At 38.5% G+C, this 20,908-nt stretch overlaps 1 protein-coding gene and 1 long non-coding RNA gene across 3 annotated transcripts in view; both read right to left on the bottom strand.

Moving 5' to 3' along the window:
• The window catches only part of LOC142144026 (uncharacterized), a 995,146-nt gene that overhangs the window by 385,196 nt on the left and 589,042 nt on the right, over nt 1-20,908 (bottom strand). The window lies entirely within an intron of this gene.
• The window catches only part of PDE6D (phosphodiesterase 6D), a 31,004-nt gene continuing 16,864 nt past the window's right edge, over nt 6,769-20,908 (bottom strand). The window contains exons 3-6 of the mRNA XM_075202362.1: nt 18,310-18,398; nt 16,760-16,885; nt 15,385-15,490; nt 6,769-13,714 (exon numbers count right to left, since the gene is read on the bottom strand). Coding sequence (XP_075058463.1) covers nt 13,633-13,714; nt 15,385-15,490; nt 16,760-16,885; nt 18,310-18,398 — 403 coding nt within the window. The 3' untranslated portion in view covers nt 6,769-13,632. The remainder of the gene's footprint in view (nt 13,715-15,384; nt 15,491-16,759; nt 16,886-18,309; nt 18,399-20,908) is intronic.

The raw sequence follows: 20,908 nt of genomic DNA, 5'->3' as shown, positions 1-20,908 counted from the left end.
GCCCTTCTATCCCTCTCTCTACACCGCTGGGGGCTCTCACCGCTCATCTAGCTGTACGTTGAGCTTCCGAGTTACTGTGCTTTTTATTAACTGTACCGTGCTGTCTTACCCTGTACCGTATTTCTGTCTGTCCCTGTACGGCACTACGGATACCTAGTGGTGCCCTATAAATAAAAATTAATAATAATAATAATAATGCATACACACTGACATGATTTACCTTCAGATCTGTGCTCTTCATCGGGTCCTTTGACTGGTCCTCTAGTCCGGAGAAGGACAACACAATATTCATTCATTCACTAATGTCACATTATCACACTGATTAAAACCGCCTAGTTATAGCTATCCATATGTCCTAACACAGCTCTGTCAGTGATTGAGCGGATGAACGGCTGGAAGCCAGGCAGGTAAATCACAGATATCTCGGTAGAGGGGCACTGGGAATCCTATGTAGTAAAAAGGCAGTTCAAAAGACAGGAGATGAAGAGCTCAGAAAAATTTTGCTCCCAAATGGCGCTCCGGTAATAAGCAGTTGGATAATTTGTTTAGCTGCTCTCCCTCTCCACAATAACATCGCTGACTCGTTTCTGGGACCTTTAGTGGCAAAATAAGATGGATCAGCTGCCTAGCACCAGAAGTTTAAGTTGTTATAAAAGGTCAGGATTTACGGAGCACTCAGAAAGTGCGCGTAGCCATCTTGGTAACCAGGCCCCGCCCCCCTTCTGCTTGCGTCTTATGCTCAGTTGCTGCTTGTCTAGATCCTGGCCAAAGTTAGCGTCCTGTTGGAAAAGATCTAGCAGCTGTCCACCATAGCAATCGCCACCATCATCTCCCTTCCCCATAACAGCTGTGACATTAAATTAATAGCATTCACTCTCTTTTATTCCTAGTTTGGTTCCCATAATGGTAGTGGTAACCATTAAATTGGCACGTGCTTATCAGAGAGGCTGTGATCCTCCCTTGTACTTCACTTAAGCAGCATGTTCCCTATGGTGTTTGACTCCAGGAAGTTTGAATGTTTATGGTGTTGCACAACAATAAGTACACATCAACATTATCTACTATGCCGAGTTTGTGACCAAAGGCTGTGCAATGATTACCACCTTGTCTGAGACAGCACTTCTGGAGAGGCTGCATCAATGATGCTGAGCATTGTAAACAGCCACCGATACCAGCATTGAGCTATGGAAAAAATCATTGGGCATGGGCTGGTATGAGCCAAGTGCTTGCAAAAGAAATAGCATCAAGGTTGCCAAGATACTGGGTAGCTGAGGGAGGAGGGACCAATGAGAGACAGAGGACAGAGTGAGGAAAGAGTGAGGGAGAAAGAAAGAATAGAAGGAACTTAAAATGACGTAGCTGGTTATCTGGCGGCATGCTACACCTCCAGCCGGCTGCCTAGCCAGACCATGCCTTGAGCTGTTATTTCTTGCATTCACAAGACTGGGGCTGGTTTCATATATAATAGGGTAATCCAACAATCCCTGTTGGTTGAGTATTTGAGACATGAATGCTGCCTATTTATTATAGTTATTATATTTTCAACTGAAACATCTTGGAGGTTGTAGCCTTTTGCAGCACAACTGTGATGTCTTGTTTTATTTGTCAGTAACAGATAAAGATAAACAATGGCACTTGCAAGTAATATTGGTGAGTTAAAGCATAGGTCTGCAATATGAAAAAGGGGGCATTGAGAATAGCTAAGATTGTGTATCCAGTAATGCAAAGATGTGGTTAGAAGGAGGTAAGAACTTTGCTGGATGTTTGGGATTAATTAGTCAATCCAAAAGAGACTAAGCCAGGTGTGAATTTGTTATGCCTTAGATCAGAGTGCCCACTGCTGTCCAGAAAATGATTGGACACAAAAATATGAATATGGGTACTGTTTTGACCATGAAATTTTCCACCAGGAAAAAACGTAAGAAGATTACTAGTTTTAAAGTACCAAAACTTTATAACTTTATAAAAAAATATTTTCTAGTTACCCAAATTGAGGTGAATGCTACTCCATCCCAGACCATCATATATGAAAAACAATGGCAATTGGTCCGAGATGCAGTAGGTCTTTGGTCCTACAGAGCAAGGGGTGGCAAGAAACTACAAGATACTAAATTTACTAGGAAATATTGAATTTTCCAATCTGACCCGTCTTGTCAGTATCAGAGAAGCTCTGTGAGTAAACAGCTTAACTCTAGTAGAGGGGCGAAAGCACTTTAACAGCTGTGGTCAATGTCCCCTAAAGTTCATAACCTTCAGAGTCAGGAACATAAAATCTCAATTAACTCTATTGAAATGGATCTCAGTGTTAAAACTCAAAACTACAGCTTGTAGTTTTTTTTATAATCAAGGTAGTGGGCAGTGTGGTCAGATGCCCCATCATTCATGGCATATATGTTCAAATAAAGCCAACCTGATCGCCATAATCAGAGAGAGCAGGACCAACCCCAATGTATGAGACAAAATGATAGCTTATGATATTTGCATTAAATAGGGGAATGGGCATATTATTCCCACTCACTACAGTGTTACCCCCCCCCCCCCCCGCACTCTTCCTCTCCTTCTCCTCCTTTGAAGTTCAATCCATCTTCATCTTTTTTTGAATCCAGTGACTTTTATTTTCAATCCATCCTAACCTTACCACTCCACCTCCATGTTGCAGTCATCCATCCAACACCTCGCTCCTCAGGCCCATGCAATTTTGATATAGCTTTGCCACCTGGCTTTCCCATTTCCTCTCCCCTAAGCTACACACTCTTATTCTCAAGTATTTCAAAATCCCCACTGAAACTCTGATTGGCACTGCCTCCTATGGCCTCTTCCAATGGACTTCTTCTCCCACCCATGACAGACATTCCTTAAACCTTGTGTTCTCCCATCTTTGTGACATCTCCAAATTCTGTAACTCAGCTTTCCCGTTTACTGACTATGTTGTGAACATAGGGAACTTACAGTTATTTATAAGGGATAAATCATAACTGCAGTGTAAATGTTATATCAAATGAATCCATTAATAAGTTTAGCTGCTAAAGTATAAAATGTGAGGACAGAAAGTCTGATGTAAATGTATTGGAGGGCTTTGCACATTCCAGTGTGAGAAGATAGGAGTGTCACCTATGGCAGCTTCAAAGGGCTCTTGCTGTGAGATATATCCTGACAAGTTTTCGGACTCCTGAATAGACTTTGTGGGGCCGGTCACAGCTGGACATCCTTCCAGCCAAACACAGCATTTTGAGGGCCTATACAGGTATATAGAGATATGAGCTTCCAAGGAAAATGCCTTCATAGTTCATATTTTGGGAAATCCGAGTGGCACTCCATACTGAGGAGCAGAAATCACACCAAGGTTGTGAATGACAGGTATGGGTGGTATCCAGGAACAGTTAAAATCACATATCTTTGGAAAGGGTATGTCAAATTTTCATTATGTTTGGTATAAAAAATGGACAGATTCATATGGAATTTATTAATAATGAAATTGTTTCTGTGTGACGCTCCACAGAAAAGTCAGGTCACATAGTAGAATTGGGTAGTAAATCTGGCAACATGCAAATGATGATTGAAAAAAGTATCACAGACACAACCCCTGGGGGCGGGGATAGGTGTGGAAGTGTCTTTAAAAAAACTGAGACCAGTTACAACAGATTGTCAGACTTTGGGAGATCAATTCACAATGATAAGCTGTCCATCTTCCTTGCCAATTTCCCATTGCACAGAGTATGCAATTCATGTAGGTGACACTCTGAAGGTAACCCCTTTTATTTTAAACTGTTTTGCTTGTGTATGTCAATCAATTGTTTATTCATTATTATTTTTTTATATCTGTATGCCCTATACTTTTGTATATTAAATCTATAATTTAATATGAGTCATCCTTGATATTCTAACGAATACATTAGCCTATTAAGAAGAATATAGCTCGGCTCAGTTAACCCTTTGAATGCTAGTGTGTAATTTGTTGATACATTTGCTTAACAAGCTGTGTGTGCTTGCATTTACATTTGGGTAACAGTCTGGAGGTGTGATGGGTTAGCCCTTTGTCCGCTGGTGTGGGTCTTGCTAGTCTGTGAGCAGCTAGAAGCCTTGTGTGGCAGTGTGAGACAGTATATTTGGGTCCTATTGCCCGTAATCAAAAGGTGGTGGCAAACCTGAAGTGTGTTAGGTGTGAGCGCTATTTGGGGGCGATTCAGTAGTAGGTCTATAATCTGTGTGATAGGTAAAGAGAGACCGCATTGGAATCATGTGTGACCTCATACAGCAATCACCCAAAAGTCACAGCAGCTGGGAGTGTGTTCGTGACAGACCACAATTTCCTTTCTTCTACCTCCAACGCTGACTATATTCACTTCAAATTAATCTCATCTTACTAATGTTCTGCCCTATCGATATCCTCTCCATACATCTCTGACCTTGTTACAAGATACACCTCAGCTCAAGCTCTCCTGCAGCTCCCCTCTAATCACTTCTCACTCCCTGCTACCAGGCTTTTTAAAATTGGAATTCTGCACCTCACAAAACTAGATTCTCCTCTAACATCTACCCTTTCAAGCACTCTCAAATAACAGCTTTTCACAATGATCTATCCCACCCTACTGCCATGACCTCTACTTGATTACTACCCCTACTGCCATGCCAACTTGCATCCCTTTTGATCCTACGGTCTCTGATATCCACCTTTCTCCAGACTGTAAGCTTTTACAAGCAGGGTCCTTTCTACCTTATGTCTCTCTCACCTTCTTGTCTACCGGCATATATACCTGCTATGTCTGTTTATTTTCTATTTGTGTTTTGGTTATAGTTTTCCATTTAACTTGTATTTGTAAGTATAGTGGCACTCCCATGGTTTGCTATTGTGTTTATTTGTTAATATGTTTACTTGTATCTTTTTGTATGACTTTCCGATGCTGCAGAATTTGCTGCGCCATATAAACATTGATGATTATTCTCAAGCTTTAAGTAGAAAGAATAAAACAAAAAATGTTGGGAAGATATGTGCAGAAACGAATTTATATGCCCCGATGTATTAAATATAGCATACTTCCGCAACTTCAGCACAACAGAATCAGACACTGATCCTCTGCATTCACCAAGAACATTATTAAAGTTATTCTAGCAACTTCAAGCTGTACTCTGCATTTAAAACAGGTATTGTTAGTTTCATATACTGCAATACAGGTTCAGCTGACCAACTCATGCTAAAATCACCCCTTCTGGCCAGTCCTACAATAAAAATAAACATTAATCCAATCCGAATTTTACCATGATTATTGCTATACTTTTTAACTGAAATGAGTATTACCTGCGCAAAGCTTTTAAACGCAAGTACTCCCCAAGCAATAGCAGCTATAGGACATAAAGTGAATCACCTTACACAAGATGAATAGGGAAGGGAGCTACAATAAGGATTCAAAAACATAGAATTTGACGGTAGATAAGAACCGCCTGGGCCATCTAGTCTGACCATTTCTTTATTAACCTATGGTACCTTAAGCCCTATTTGATCCCTTATTCTTTATAAGGATATGCTTATGTCTATCCCAAGCATGTTTGGCAGAGGCTATTTCACTTATCCACTACCCTTTCTGTGAAGTCGTTTTTCCTCAAATTTCCTTTGAGCCTACTTCCCTCCAGTGTCAGTGCATGTCCTCGTGTTCTAGTACTTCTCTTCCTTTGAAGAATGTTCCCCACCTGTACCTTGTTCAACCCCCTGATATTGTTGAAAGTTTCAATCATGTCCCCCCTTTCCCTTCTCTGCTTAAAACTATACATAATTAAGATCTTTGAGAATTTCTGGGTAAGTTTTGTGATGTAGGCCAGGCACCATTTTAGTTGCCCTTCTTTGTAGTGTCTAATGTATTTATATCCTTCTGGAGATATGGCCTCCAGAACTGAACACAGTATTCTAGATGAGGCCGTACCAATGACCTATACAGTGGCATAATTACTTCTTTCTTTCTGCTACTGATTCCTCTCCCTATGCAACCAAGCACCTGACTTGCCTTCCTCATTGCTTTGTTACATTGCTTATCTGCCTTTAAGTCACCTGAAATAGTGACTCCTAGATCCCTTTCCTCTTCAGTAGTTTTCATTATTATGCCATTAATACTATATTTAGCCTTTGGATTTTTGAGACCCAAGTGCATGGTTTTGCATTTTTTTGGCATTAAACTGTAGTTGCCACTCTTGACCATTCCTCTAGTCTACAGAAATCATCAATCATTTGTTTTACCCCTCCTGGTGTGTCTACCCTGTTGTATATCTTTGTGTCATCTGCAAAAAGGCATACATTTGATTTGATCACAAATCCCATTTTTAGCCCAAAAAAACAAGAAATGATTGTGCTCTACCACAAGTATTTAAAGAATGTAAATAAATTAGATGAAAAGTAATGTACAAGAAGGGTGTGACCTAGGTTTGAAAAGCAGCGAAGTGTCCCTGGAAAATGTACTCAAATTTTCAGAATTATGTTGTATCCTTGCATATTGAAAGTATTTTCACACTATCCAAACATAACAATTGGGGTTAAATTGGTTGGTTTAGCTGCATGAACAGACTGTCCTAGAAGCTCAATAATAAAACACACCATGTGAGGGCAGCAAACACACAGGTCTGAATACTTCAACTATAAATCTGAACAACCCATGTCACGCGGTTGTATGTTGTTGTGCAGAAAAACCAATTGTGACATTACACCTAGAGACATCCTAGCTCTGTCAAAGTATTTCTATGACGGTTTCAGTTGAGTGAATAATACCCAGGCTACATAACCAATAAGTTTACAAATCTTTATTATTGCAGTTGGTTATTAGACAGAATGACTAAGTTACAATTATTATACTTTGGATTTTTTTTGTAACAGTAGGATAAAGTTAAATGTAAGATATGTGTAAATGCAAGATAGTGCTGTGGGGTATTTGGTATCAGGAGATGCTTGAATTGTTTAAACCGGTTTGCAATTTGAGCCTGTTTGGATGGTTCAAATGACTCAGATGTTTTTTTTGGGGCTGGGTTGATTTGGGCCATGGGTCAAAGTTAAAATTTGCATTTCAGAGTTTCAGTATAAAATTAGCAGCTAGAATAAAATATGTTAAAATAAAAAAAAAAATGCTGCCTATTCCAGTTCAAATAAAGTATACGAACAGCAAAGAGAACCATTAAAAATACTATACAATGCAGTCATTCAAGCTTGGACAAGCTCCAACATGTTTGTCTTGCTCAAATTTAGCTTGCATTTTTTTAGTTTATCTTAAGTATGATAAATTGTGATGATTTATATATCTCTAGAGACATTCTGACAAACCGGTTAGAGAATTACTTTAAAACAAATTCAAGCATTTCTATTTAGCATTACAAAAGTGTACCCATTACACACACACGGTGGAGGGAGACATTTTGTGGACGGAACCAATATTTATGTGAAGTAACCTATAGGAACAGGATGCACCCATGTGTAGGTGGGTACACTTTAATGCATTTCATGAACAATCATTTTAACAACCGAAACACAAAATGTCAATGTAAAAAGACAGTAAAATAATATTATGACACATCTAAATTTATTTTTTTACCCTGTAATTTAAAAAAATCCTTTCCTCACAAATTATGATATTATAGTGACATAATAGACAACATTTTAGGAAAAAAATGTATTTACCATTTAAATAAATGAATAATAAAATTCCAGATTAAACAAATGCACTTACAATGTACCCCAGTCCCAACTGATCCAATGCTAAGAGTACATCTTTTAATTGCTTGACAGATCAACGGTACTCTGGTCCGAAATATCTTCAAATTGAAATTGCATAATTTACTAAACGTCATGTATTTGCTGAGATTCTCCACTTGTAACATAAATGTGCCAGTCTTTCAAAAAATATGTTACATTTTGAGTGATTAAAAAACAAAACAAATGTCCAATACAGTGAGCTAGGCTGCTGTATGGGAAAAATTGACGAGGTCAATGTGGATGCAGTACTGCATAAGAAATAAATATATTTTACATATTCAACATTAAAATCTATATCAAGGTTATTCTCATAGACCTTCAACTGTTCACTAAAACAGTCAGAATGAAGCTGGGTTTTTCAATTAAGAAGTAAACGGATGAGGTTTGGTATGGAACGCTCCTCGATTGTCAAGTAGTGCCATTCGGATAAAACCGCTCTATTGCCACCAACGTACACTAGCAATATTTCTAACCATCAGAGGTGATAGTTGCATGCAGATTAAACACACAGGTTATTGTACTTCATAAAATATGTCACATTCTCTTGGCAATTTTGTATTGTTAATTTAACCACCAGATGGCACTGTTCCATTAAGATATATGGATAACATAAAAACGTTATTTTATATTAAAATTAATAATGTACCTGATCTGAAGCTGTGCATTATTAGCATAGTATGATTATCAGATTATGTTGGTAATTACTATTTAAAACGACAAAGTAGGATTAATTTAAAATGTTACCTTGACAGAGAGGAATCAATAGGATTGCTACACTTGTTAATACACAAGGAAGCGGAAAGAAGGTTACCTGCCGCCTTATGGTCCATAAAGGTTAGTGGAAATTTACAGACAAATAAAACAAAGTCTATTTTTAATTAGCATGTAGTAACAAACAAAACAGTGGCTCTTCCCAGACACTTGAAATGAGATCATCAAGCCCCTTAATGCAGAGTGGAGTTCATTTACAAACTTCAAAACAATGCATCTGCACACCCTATTGCCTTATGCAGAAATGGGTCCATCTAACCACAGAAAGTAAAGGCCCCATAAAAGTCTTCTGTCTTAGCCAGGTCACAATCGTAGTTGATGTACTTAGGACATACTTGAGAACAAGCTGTGACTATGTATTGCTTGCTGGTAAAATATTTTATAAATAAATAATTCTACAATTTAATGGCCCATTGGAGCAGCCATTGTTGAGCAGAGCAATGTTTTGATGTTTCTCATCTGTAACTGAAATGTGCAAATCTGCAAAGTAAAAACGTCAGAGTAATATACTATATATAAAATAATGCCTGTTTCACCTTATTTATCGCAATTCACTATTAACGGTTAGAACATATTGGACCTTCTCCAATTTCAATATTCATGAACATAGACTGAAAGTAATAGCTTACCCTGCAATAGATTACTACCACATGAGGTGATGTAAATGTTGCCATTCTCTGCATCTAAAGAGGTTCTGTGGATTCCCACTAAAACGTCTCCAAATATGCAGAATCTCCTCCTCTTGTGACTCATATCATCTTGTTACGCATTCATGCACAAAAAACAGAGCTAATTTGCCAATATCATGCATTAAATGTGGAACTGCCAGGCTCACTTGTTCCACCTGCAATAAACAATATCTTGCTGCATTAATAACTCATAAGACAGGTGTAACAGATCAAAAATAGTTGCATGCCAACATACAGGACAAAGTAACCTTTGCGCTGCACATCTGCATTTTTTTATGGTTCATAAATGACACTCTACTATGATATAAATAAATGATGTATTGTTGGTTTTTAATTACGTTTTGCTTCAACAATTAAGTCAGTTTGTATGTGAGTAACTAGTTTAAGTTGAGTTTATAAAAAAAATGAACACAAATAACAGCAGTGTTTATTACTGACAGTGTGGGAGACGAACAACCATGCATCACAATGTGTGAATGTCTGTCTTAGCTTTCGATGACATTCGAGAGATCCAGAATCAATGCAACAAACAAATGCACTACAGCCAAGGCACACAGAGTTAAACTGAGTGCTCTGTGCATCAAGTGTTGAAGTGCTAGGTGCTTGTACATTGACATCACTAGGATATCACCCAGCAGAGGGCACCCTGATGCCAATGCAGGGGAAGACCTTAATCAGTTAAGCTGTCCTTTCCTGTCTACCAGCAGTATTAGAACAATGTAAAATGTATTTGAAGGTGACCACATACAGACTGATCCTGCAGCTCAATCTGAGGTTTGAGACAGGATCATTGTGTGGTCAAATTGGCCACAGTTCGGCAGTACCCACACACATGCTGGTAAGTAGTCATCTTCCAACTGTATTTTCCAGCATGCCCAATAACGGTCTTAATGATTTAGATCATTGCCCGGCACTGCGGTTGTTTCTGGGTGATCTCGACTGCACTATAATAGCATGTGTGGCCAGCTAAATAGAAGGAGCTCTATCACATACAGTTTACACTAAATCTATATTAGTGCTAGGATAAAAGTAGGCCCATTAAAATAACTTACAAATGAGCAAGTAATTAGTCATAGAGACCACCAAGAAGCTACACTTATACTACAAGTGCCAATCAGCAGCAGATTTGAAAAAAAGAAATAAAATAAATACAAAGTGGTTTAACAGGAAATGAATAAACATCACTTAGATTGAAGTGGTCTTTAAAATCCAGGGGCAGAGCTTCATATACAATACTGAGCTATAAAGAGGTGCAGAGGAAGGACAATCAGAAGCACTTCACTCCCTAATCCGACAGCGAGGCATCAGGACAATGTTAGTGAGCTCTTCCACACCACCAAACCGCAGTTTCAGATTTTGTTTGTGTGTTTTTGAATTTAGTGTTCTTTTAAGAGCATGTGACTTCAAAATGAACATGTATAAATGAGATGTGTATTGCCTGGACCATCATGGATGCTGAACTGTCTTAGGCAGAAAAAAAAATGACCTGTTAGTGACTTGGGAGGACAAGCCCACACTACGCATCCAAAAAGGCATCACTTGCTGCATGAGAAAAGCAGAAGAACGGGGGACCAGCACTCATAACATTTTCACTGTGCGAGTATTCCTGACTTCACAAACTGACAAAAGTGCGAACAGCAGTACAAGTCGAAATGCAAACTAAAAACATAATTTATTTACCCTAAAAAGAAAAAGTCATTGTTACATAAATTCTGTAACTATCTGCATAAAACCCACACAGGTTTATTTCAGAAGACGCTTTTGCTACTTTAAAGTTAAAACACTTTTTTTTTCTAGAAAACAATGTATATTGAATGTTAACTTTTGGTTTATCCCTAAAATGTGTTTTTATATTATATATTTTTATCTTCAAAATAGGCATCATTTTTATTTTTTTTTCCCAGCTGACCGTTTACCCAGCAGTTAGTAAACATACAAGAACGCCTATTTTGCACAAAGAGCATATATGGGGCTTGGGCAACCTGTGGCTTTCCATCTGTTGTATGCTCTCTGGCAGGGCCACAACAACTGGAGAGCCATGGGTTGCCCCCTTCTGTCATATCCAGTGAAAATGAAAACAAAAAAGTCTCATTCATTGACCATTCACAACAGAATTCTCAGTACACTTCTATCACTGCACCACTATTCTGTCCTTCTATTGCAAGATTGTATAATACTATTAAAAGATTTATAGAGACAGGAGTCCATTCAGACTATCTTTTAAACAAAATCTAACACTGTTTAACGCATGAACAGCTGTGGAAATGTAGATTTGTCTTTTTGGTGTGCACTGGTACACAGTTTTAGTCTACATAGGAGAGATCTGGACCAGTAAGCCCCTGCTTATTAAGGCAGGGCAGAACAAGTTCAGACAGGAATTAACCATTAACAAAATGCCACAAGCTACCACATGCTTCATTTTGTAACATTAAAGTACTTCTGCTATTTCCACTGAAAATGCTGTTTACGTAAAAGATATTAAAGTGTAGCAGGGAGTCAAGAAAGCTGCATAAAAACGCAGGTCTGTAGACTTGTCAGAGTCAAATGGTTTCTATATATGCTTGGAGCTGGCAGCCATGTCTACACATTACTCAATTACTGCTGGAATTACCGAAGAGGAAATCAATTACTGAGTGCTGGGGCAAAACAAAATATCTTAAACTGACAACTCCTACAAATTCAGTTAACTTAGGACATTAGAAAATAAATTATATCTACTGGAAGAACAGCCAAGTCAAAAAAATCACTTTCAATTCAAAACGGTTCCTGCTGTACACAACTTTTATACTTGTGATAGGACACTGTTTAGGCAGCACAGAACTTTATAGCCTGTACCGCTCATGATCCTGAAATCAATGGAGAGGACTGCCTATTGAAGCGGTGCAGCCCAAAATGATATTAACAGAAGGCTATTCCAGCATTTCTCATATTCTATAGTTATAGATATCATTGTGACTATTATGAAGGTTCACATGACTTACAATAAGAGAAAAGACATCTTTACATAAACTGGTTATTATTTTATTTCCAGACCATAAATTAGTGCTCCAAGGTATTGTGACTGACTAATGCTCTCCAGTAAGCATCGTTTGTAACGCCTCCAGAAAATGGAAAATTGTTCTCCATCACTAACTTACTTTTCCAAGCCTGGGTGGGCAGACGTTCCTGCCCATTTTGTCTCTCTAGTACAACTCAAAATAAGCAGACAATTGCTCAGTTTCAAATCTTGTAACATTTGTTGGCGATTGCCACTAGCTTAGGTTTTATATATGCTATAGTGTTGGCTACAAATAGTGTTTAATTGTAAGTGTTCATTTGAGAAAGAGGATGTGGTGTCTTACTATCCATTACAACAACTACTTAAAGTTCAGTCTTCCTGATAATATATTTTGTTGCCCATCAGTTTTACTCAATGGAAATTTATATTTTTTTCCTGGCAAGAGGGTAATGTATCCAAACAAACTAACGTGGAGATACTTAAAAGGACATATCCATTTTTTTTAAACAAATTAGCTTTAGCTATAGCACCTCCTAACCACAACATTTTCAAATAGAATGCCTTAACTACCCAAAGGAAGAAAGCCATAAGCTGTGAAACATTCAAACCATGCGGACATTGAGGCAGACAATCTTGTATAGAGGATGTTTAGCACAGGGTTGCTGCTATCCTCTGGTAGCCAGGGGAAGCCATTCTATGAGTCGGGCAGCCAGCAGGTTCTCTATCTCTACAGCTGTATGTTTTTGTTCATTTAAAAAAAATGGTTAGGATATTACCAAAATGAATCAGGTTTTTAAAACTGGAAAGGCCCTAAAAATTAAAATAACCTAGACACAACATATGAATACTGAAGGGGTGGTGCACAATGCAGGTCTGACAGTACATGCTTCTATCCATCTGTAACACTCGTGTTTAAAACGGCACTGCTGGTTGATATTCATGCCAGAACATGGTAACAAGAGCAGCTTAGAAAGACAGATATTAACAATGAGCTCTAGGTTTGGTTGATCCATTTCAGATGTACCAGAATATACACAATATTATATTTCCATGAGGGTAATCTAATCATTTGCCTGCCAGGGAGAGATTAACAAATCACTGTGCAACTTCACACACACACAAAAAAAAAAAAAATAAACAAACAAAACAAAACAAAACAAAAACAGTTCGGCATTCAGTTCAGCAGAATTGCCAAAAATAGCAGAAGATGCAGAAGTCGATCTTAAAAGCTGAATATTAAGTGCATACTTCTCCATATGAAGACAGGATGATCTGCAGTGTATTGCATGGATGGTCAGTTCACTTATTTGGAAACATGGATGTAGTTTCGGAATGCAATCAAATCCATAGCACCCAACAAAATGTTTGGTTTTGTTTCCCAGAAGAGAATATATGTAAAATAGAAAGAAAATGATGTTTGGGTATAAAATGCAGAGACTCCTTATGCTTCAAACATAGAAGAGCCTGACCCTTGATGTACTGACGAGAAGTTCAGCATCGTAGAACTTGGTTTCTATAATAACGTTGCCCCTATAAATTAAGCGATAAAAAAAATCTTGTTAAAATATTAGTGCTAAGCAGAGCATCATCACAGATATCCCAAATGCACACCTCTCTATTTGAAGTAATCAATGTTCACCAATTCATAAATCCTTTCCTACCAACAGTCTAACAATTATGAATCCTCTTCCCACCCCAACCCCATGGGATCTAGTCGACTACCAATGAATGAACAGAATCAATAACACTAGGATAAGTTTCGTTAGAACAAATTCTGAAATGTAGCCCTCTACATTTTATTAAGACTACATTTTTAACATTTAAATGTAAGCTACAAAAAGGGTTTTCATGGCAGTGACATATTATCAGTGTGCCTTCATCCACATAGGATTCAAGAGATCTTTTTTAAATGCAGTAGGTGCTATTTTCCTGGGTGACAGTGGGATACCCAGGAACATCCTAAAGCTTTCAGGCTGAAGTCATATAGATCCTAACCAAGTATTTTACCCAATGAAGAACTATGAAGTGTAAACCGGAAGCACTGAATTCAGTGGGTCCCATTTTTCATTCCCTGGAAAAATGCTGGAGCAATAAAGAACAGCAGCTTTATATTACCAACAGTTGCCACAGTTAGGACTTTGAATATTTCATTTTATTACTTTTCAACCTATTGAAAAGAACATGCTCTAGTTCAGGGTTGCCCAATGCGGCCCAGCATGCCTGTAAATGTGGCCCAGCAGGAGTTTTGGTTGTGGCAAGGGGGCAGCGCTGAAAAAAAAAAAAAAATCCTGCAAAAAAAAAAAAAAAAAATACTTACCTTGCCGTCACATCAGCTTGCGCTCCGGCTCCCTCCCTGGTCTCCTCCTCCGTGTGGCGCTCGCAGTGAATGTCGGGGGTGACGTCATCCATTGCGTAGCGCAGCACAGAGGAGTCACCCGCGCGAACTATCAGCAGCAGTGAAAGATTATCCAGTATCTTATTGTTGTTACTCTGAATTTGGACTTTCTGCACCATGCAATTATGAACTAGCTGTGTTCTCTGTATGTATCTAATATAAATATTAAGAGATAATTGTATTTTTAATATTTTAAACCATTTTAAATGTGCAGTGCTGAGTAGGGTGAAAATATCACCCACTGTTACCATTTTTCCCGCCACCCTATCTTTAAATCTCTGTAGATTTCTATTAGTCCTCCTGATGCTACCTATACCGGTGACCATTTCAAACTGGTCAATAAAAAAATGATTCATGGGTGCAGAAAGAGAGGAAAAAAGTTTTTGGCATTTAATTCCCTGAACCCCACTAAGGGGCAGATGCAGGTAAGTTAAATTGTAGCTGGTAATGGGACTACTGCTTTAATCATGATTCTGCAATATGTTTCCTAACTCTTACTAACTTCATTTCCAAGTAAGTTTAATATGTTAACTATGTTTTCTATGTTTTTTTCGATGATCAGCTATCGTTAGTGTTAGTGTATTTTATGTGCGGCCCAAACCAACTTGTCGTCTTCCAATGTGGCCCAGGGAAGCTAAAAGGTTGGACACCCCTGCTCTAGTTACTCCATTGTTGGATAACAAAACACACTGTTTGTGTTTCTGTGTATTATTGGTTTTGTCTGAGATCTGAAGCAAATAGCACTATTCATGCAGCTAAAAGGACAACTACTTTAGGCCCAGTTACCCTTCTTGTGAGTGCTTACGTTAACACATTAGCCGGCATCATTTGGGATTCAGGAGCAGCCTCTATCATGGACTGCCAGGTGTTCACAGAATTGGGCATCACAAAGCCAAATTCAAAGGACCATTCTGCAAGATAAAGACATTATGTGATTTACTGCATAATTTGGCTTCTTGAACTTGCCATTTATATTACAAATCATGTTTTCTTCCTTCTTCTTGGTTTTTCATACTACATCTTGGCGTGACGTCTACCCAGAAGAAATGAGACTAGTTGCATATTGGACAGCAAACAGTGTGGTCAATAAATAAGATAATGTATATGTGCCTTATTTTAGGTCACTACAACCATATACACATCACCTGCGACCGCCTATTCATTTATCCCTTTAAAAATGTATAATTTTTGTAACTCCGTAACAATAACACAGGTAAAATGTTATAACATTATGATGACTAACTCCTAAATGCCCCTTTACTGATACATTAGAAATAATCCAGAAATACAAGTAAGTACATTTGCATGAAAAAGATGCATCTTGGTGCAATAGAACTGCATGCTTCTTGAACTTAGAAAGGTAGAGAAGGTGCGTTAACATGCAAGTACAGTACAGAAGCATCGCGCAGACGTGTTATCCTGAGTTACATGGATCCTGAAACATGCTAGCTACAAGACAGCAATTTTGCACCTACATAAACTGGATGCAAGAATTGAAGTTGATGGTGATTGTCGCAACTATATTCAAGATGTATCTATATGCTAGATTTAAGGTTGCATAAATTTAAGGTGCAACTCAAAATCCAGACATGGAAACACACATGTGCAAGTGTGTCTTTTCACCAAATTATAGTTGAAAACTTATGGTGGGGAAACCACGTCTCCGAACACCACCATTGATGTGGCATGGCACAGAATAAAATAAGTTACTGCCAAAATGTGAGATACTTGATATTAAGCAGTGACTGAACTAACATGGATGCAGGCTCCCCCCCTCCCAGCAATCCACACACCAGCTCACGTGAGCAGTCCTCTTCTCTCAGAAAGCAGCTGTTGCTTCCTACCAGCGGTAGGAGTAAGCAGGTGTGTTATGTACAAGGCCCCTTGCTGTATGATGGATAGTGGAAATAATGGACTGGTCTACTTATACTGGTAAGAGAAAGCAACAATAGCGTTGTGTTAGAACTGAGAAGGTTGGGAACACTCAGGCCATTACAGATCTTCCAACTTGTTAGTCGGGGTGAGAAATCCAACTCCAAAACGATTTTCTGGGACCATGGATTGCACACTGCAGTACTAGATAACATCAAATAAATTATAGGTCTCCCTCTAGTTGTTTTTCTAGCTCTTGAGAAGAGTTTTTACTTAGAATAATATTGATTTATTTTCAACCATCTTACCTTCTAGACACTGCCCTTTAAAGTAAACTTTCTGTTCTAGTCTGAAATTCTCCATCTCCTCTTCAGATGCAAAGTTTATTTCTCTGGAAACAGATTTACATTTCAAGATTTTCTTGGGTACACGGGCTACAGAAAAAAAAATTGAAAAAGGTAACAATATAACTCAGATTCTCCAAGAACTGAGACTTTACATTACCATCATATCTAGATGTGCTTTGCCATAATGTCAACCCATACAACACTAAGGGGTATATTTACTAAACTGCGGGTTTGAAAAAGTGGAGATGTTGCCTATAGCAACCAGATTCTAATTATCATTTATTTACTACATTCTACAAAATGACAGCTAGCATCTGATTGGTTGTTATAGACAAGATCTCCCCTTTTTCAAACCCCCAGTTTAGTAAATATACCGTCAATACTAAAATACAATGTTCAATAAAGTTACATAACAGATAGGCCGGGTAATGTCTGTTTATCTACATTACAAGAGATGGGGAGGATATTTAAATAAATGTTGATTGATTTGCTTCAGATCAAGCTGTATGCTAGAATGTTTTTACGCAATTTAATTAAAAGTGCTGTGCAACAAGCATGATTCAATTAATGGATTCTTGGATACTTACTACAATGTTGTTTTATTGATTATGTGCCCTCGGGATCTGAATACGACCACAGCAGCTACTAAAAGACTATATTTAACATATAAAATTATTCCAAACTGTCAACATCTGGAGGTTGAAATAAATGGGCAGCACCCGTTGAAAAAAAAAAGACATTCACGACAGGCAAAGATGTCAAAAGGTCTCCTGCTTGAGTGAAGATGTTGGTTTTCGAGCATGTACAAAATTTGGCTGGAGAATTGGTGGACCAGGGCAGGCCACATCCTTGACCAGTAAAAACATTTTGCTCTCTTGGCATAGCACAAAACCACAATGAGAAAAAGGCATCTTTGCATGCATCATATTTAAATAGGCAAAAGGGGAATTGACTGGGCAAACTTGGAGGCATGTTTATTATTTCCAAAGGGGTGTACAGCTATGTGACAGAGACACTACACTATTTCACAGGAGTAGAAAAATCTAAACAATTGTCACTACATCCATTTCTGCACCACACATACCTCCAAGCTGCAGAAGAGGATGCACTGCAACACACACACACACACACCGGACAGCTGCAGAAGAGGATGCACTGCAACACACACACAGCTGACAGCTGCAGAAGAGGATGCACTGCAACACACACACACACCGGACAGCTGCAGAAGAGGATGCACTGCAACACACACAGCTGACAGCTGCAGAAGAGGATGCACTGCAACACACACACACACACACACACACACACACACACACACACACACACACACACACACACACACCTGACAGCTGCAGAAGAGCATGCATGGCACCACACATTTTCTTGCTCATCATAAAAGCCCCCCATTGTTTATTTCTATAAAAACACAAGTAAACACATGTCGTATAATGGGAAAAACATGGAAGCATGTTTCATGGTTGTTTTAAGGGCACTGAATGAGTAGTTACCTTCATGTTCAACACCTGGAAAGGACAGATCTTCTGCTCCTTGCCACATCGTTTTCCCGGTCTCACCATCTCGGAGAATCATTGAATTTCTAATGAGGTCAAGGAATACAACCTGCTGCGTTCTAGATCACAAACATTTCCAACTAAAGAATGTAGCTTACATTATTTACTTAACATTCTTGAGCTGACAAATAAGTTGCCGTCTCTCTTAAAAGTACAGTATTTTTTTTAAGCCAACCTCCTTAATATGTTACTACTAGTAATACTTTTCCATCTAAGGGAAGTAGCACTCTTGCCTTTAGCGCAAACTCTGCCAGTATACAAAGTGCGACAGGAAACTAATACTTACATTGCCTCCTATGTCCAAGAATAAGGAGCAGAAGGACTCTGCCTCCCCAAGGACTAATACATGCCAGTGCACAAAGTGTCAATGTGCGGATACTCCTAAGATACAAAATACTAAGACTAAACTTGCAATAAAGCGTAAGGTTAGCTTGGCAGGACACAACTGGCCTCACGACTCTTTGCAGATGCAAATTTGTAACGTTTAGCAGAAATTGCTCCTAAAATGATGATATTCAGAAGATAAGCACAGATCTTAAAACAACTTCACCCAAAACTTGAAATTTACTTTTGGAGCTCACTACATTAATATAAAATTTTAATTATATGAAGTGGGGGCAGCATTTTCCCGATCCAGAAGCCCCCAATGTCTTTGTGCTGCTCTGCTCTTTATTACTAGAGCTGGCTAATTTCAGACAGGCAGGTTTTATTAACACCTCTCCCTTTGAACGAATGGGAAGTGTTCAGGGGTGGGGCATTGACAAGAACTCTGTCAGTTTGAAACAGGAAAGCAGGAGTAGCACAGAGCAGTGCTGGATCATTGGAGGCTTCAAGGAATTCTGACAGACCAACAACTCACTCCTCATTTAGGTTTGGGGTGGAGTTTCTTTTAACAATCCTAGGCACTTTTACATACTGGCCCATCACAATTATGAAAGGTATTGAGAAAAAAAGTAAAAAAAAAAAAAAAAAAAGTATAAAATCTATGAAATAGAACACAGGGAGATATAGCACTCATTAACTTCCAGCCATTGTAGCCTCCCAACCAAAAAAACATTCAAGTACGTATATAGATTTAAAGCATATTTTAAAAAGGTATCATGCTACTATGTATAATGCGAGTATATACAGATATGCATAGCATACATTCATTTTATTATTCCAGTCCACTTCTCTGATGGACTCTTAAGGATGGTTTATGAACCGTCCATTAATTAACTGTCCTTTTGGTTGAAATTCCTAACAAGGCTCAAAAATAAATCAAAGTAACAAAGCAACTGAATTATAAGAGAGTCTGAGGGCTTGTTTATATTTTCATAAAGCCAGACTTTAATGCTGAAGAGCTATAGCCAGTTGAGTGCACGTCCTTATTTTAGATACTGAAAAGTCATAAAGTGCAATGGTTTCAGCAATGATTTTACCAGCTGCCATTAGAGCATTTAATTCCTGTGGACAATGCAAAATAATTTCCAATAAATGTCTGTACCAAGGTTCACATACAGGGTCTTCAGTGTGATGTATATGCACTGCAGCAGAGTGCAGGACCTAACAGCATGACTAAGGCGTTATCTCTTAATGGGATTAAACCGTTTAGAAATTCTTCATCCCCACTAGGGGCAGAGGGTCACTATAATTAGATGCTTCAGACTATGAAGTCAGGGAGGGCGTCTGCAGAACTGCAGTAAGTTTTACAGCACGCAAAATGGAAAAGTATTTATTGAAAGAGCCTCATCATGTAAAGACATACTATAAATGGAAGACCTTTTATTATCGACTGGGGATAGGCAGATAAACTATGATAATGTATTTCTATACTTGTCGTGATAAACAACACTATTACTGTGTCTCATATCTCTAGATAAAGTGTTTAATAGAACCATAAGCCACTTCAGAGTGCTCAGAGAAAGCACACAAGACTTGAGAGGAGCCTATGCCAAGTTTATGTAGGAGACCAAAAAGCTATATTTACACCAGTGCATACAGCATCATGAAACATTCGTATACAAACTAAATGCTCCACATATAGATGGACCACTGAAATTGCACTGAACTTCACAATAGAACATCATGAGTTTAACCATTTTCAAAGTAGCAATGACATTCCCAGACGGAAAACTGGTAAACCAGATCAGAGTGAAAAGTTTCCAGTGCGAGGATTATGTGCGTGGGGTTTGTATGAATACATGTGTTAAAAAGCTTCAAGCAGACAAAACCATTGTGCTAGAACAGGTTGTTATACCTGCCAGAGCTTCTCCTTCACCAGAAGGTCCACTGAGAGATAAGATACTTACACAATGCACACAAAAAAAGCAGGTGCCACTGGGGATAACTTAGGCGGCTGACAGGAAAAGTGGTTAACACAGGGATTAAAGCAAGTTGTGCATAAGACGACTGTGTTTTGTAACCTCTAGGAATAAATACCTTAATCTGACAGCTAAGAGGTAAAACAGTATTGAGATGGGGGAAGGGTTTATATTTATTGGTAGCAATTAGGTCAATTGGTTGCATCATTTAAGGTGCCCAAGCATACATCTGT

The sequence above is a fragment of the Mixophyes fleayi genome, chromosome 3 (assembly GCF_038048845.1).
Source record: "Mixophyes fleayi isolate aMixFle1 chromosome 3, aMixFle1.hap1, whole genome shotgun sequence".
Classification (NCBI taxonomy): Eukaryota; Metazoa; Chordata; class Amphibia; order Anura; family Limnodynastidae; genus Mixophyes; species Mixophyes fleayi.
Note: the sequence above shows the minus strand (reverse complement) of the source record. Positions and strands in the feature narration are given on the sequence as shown.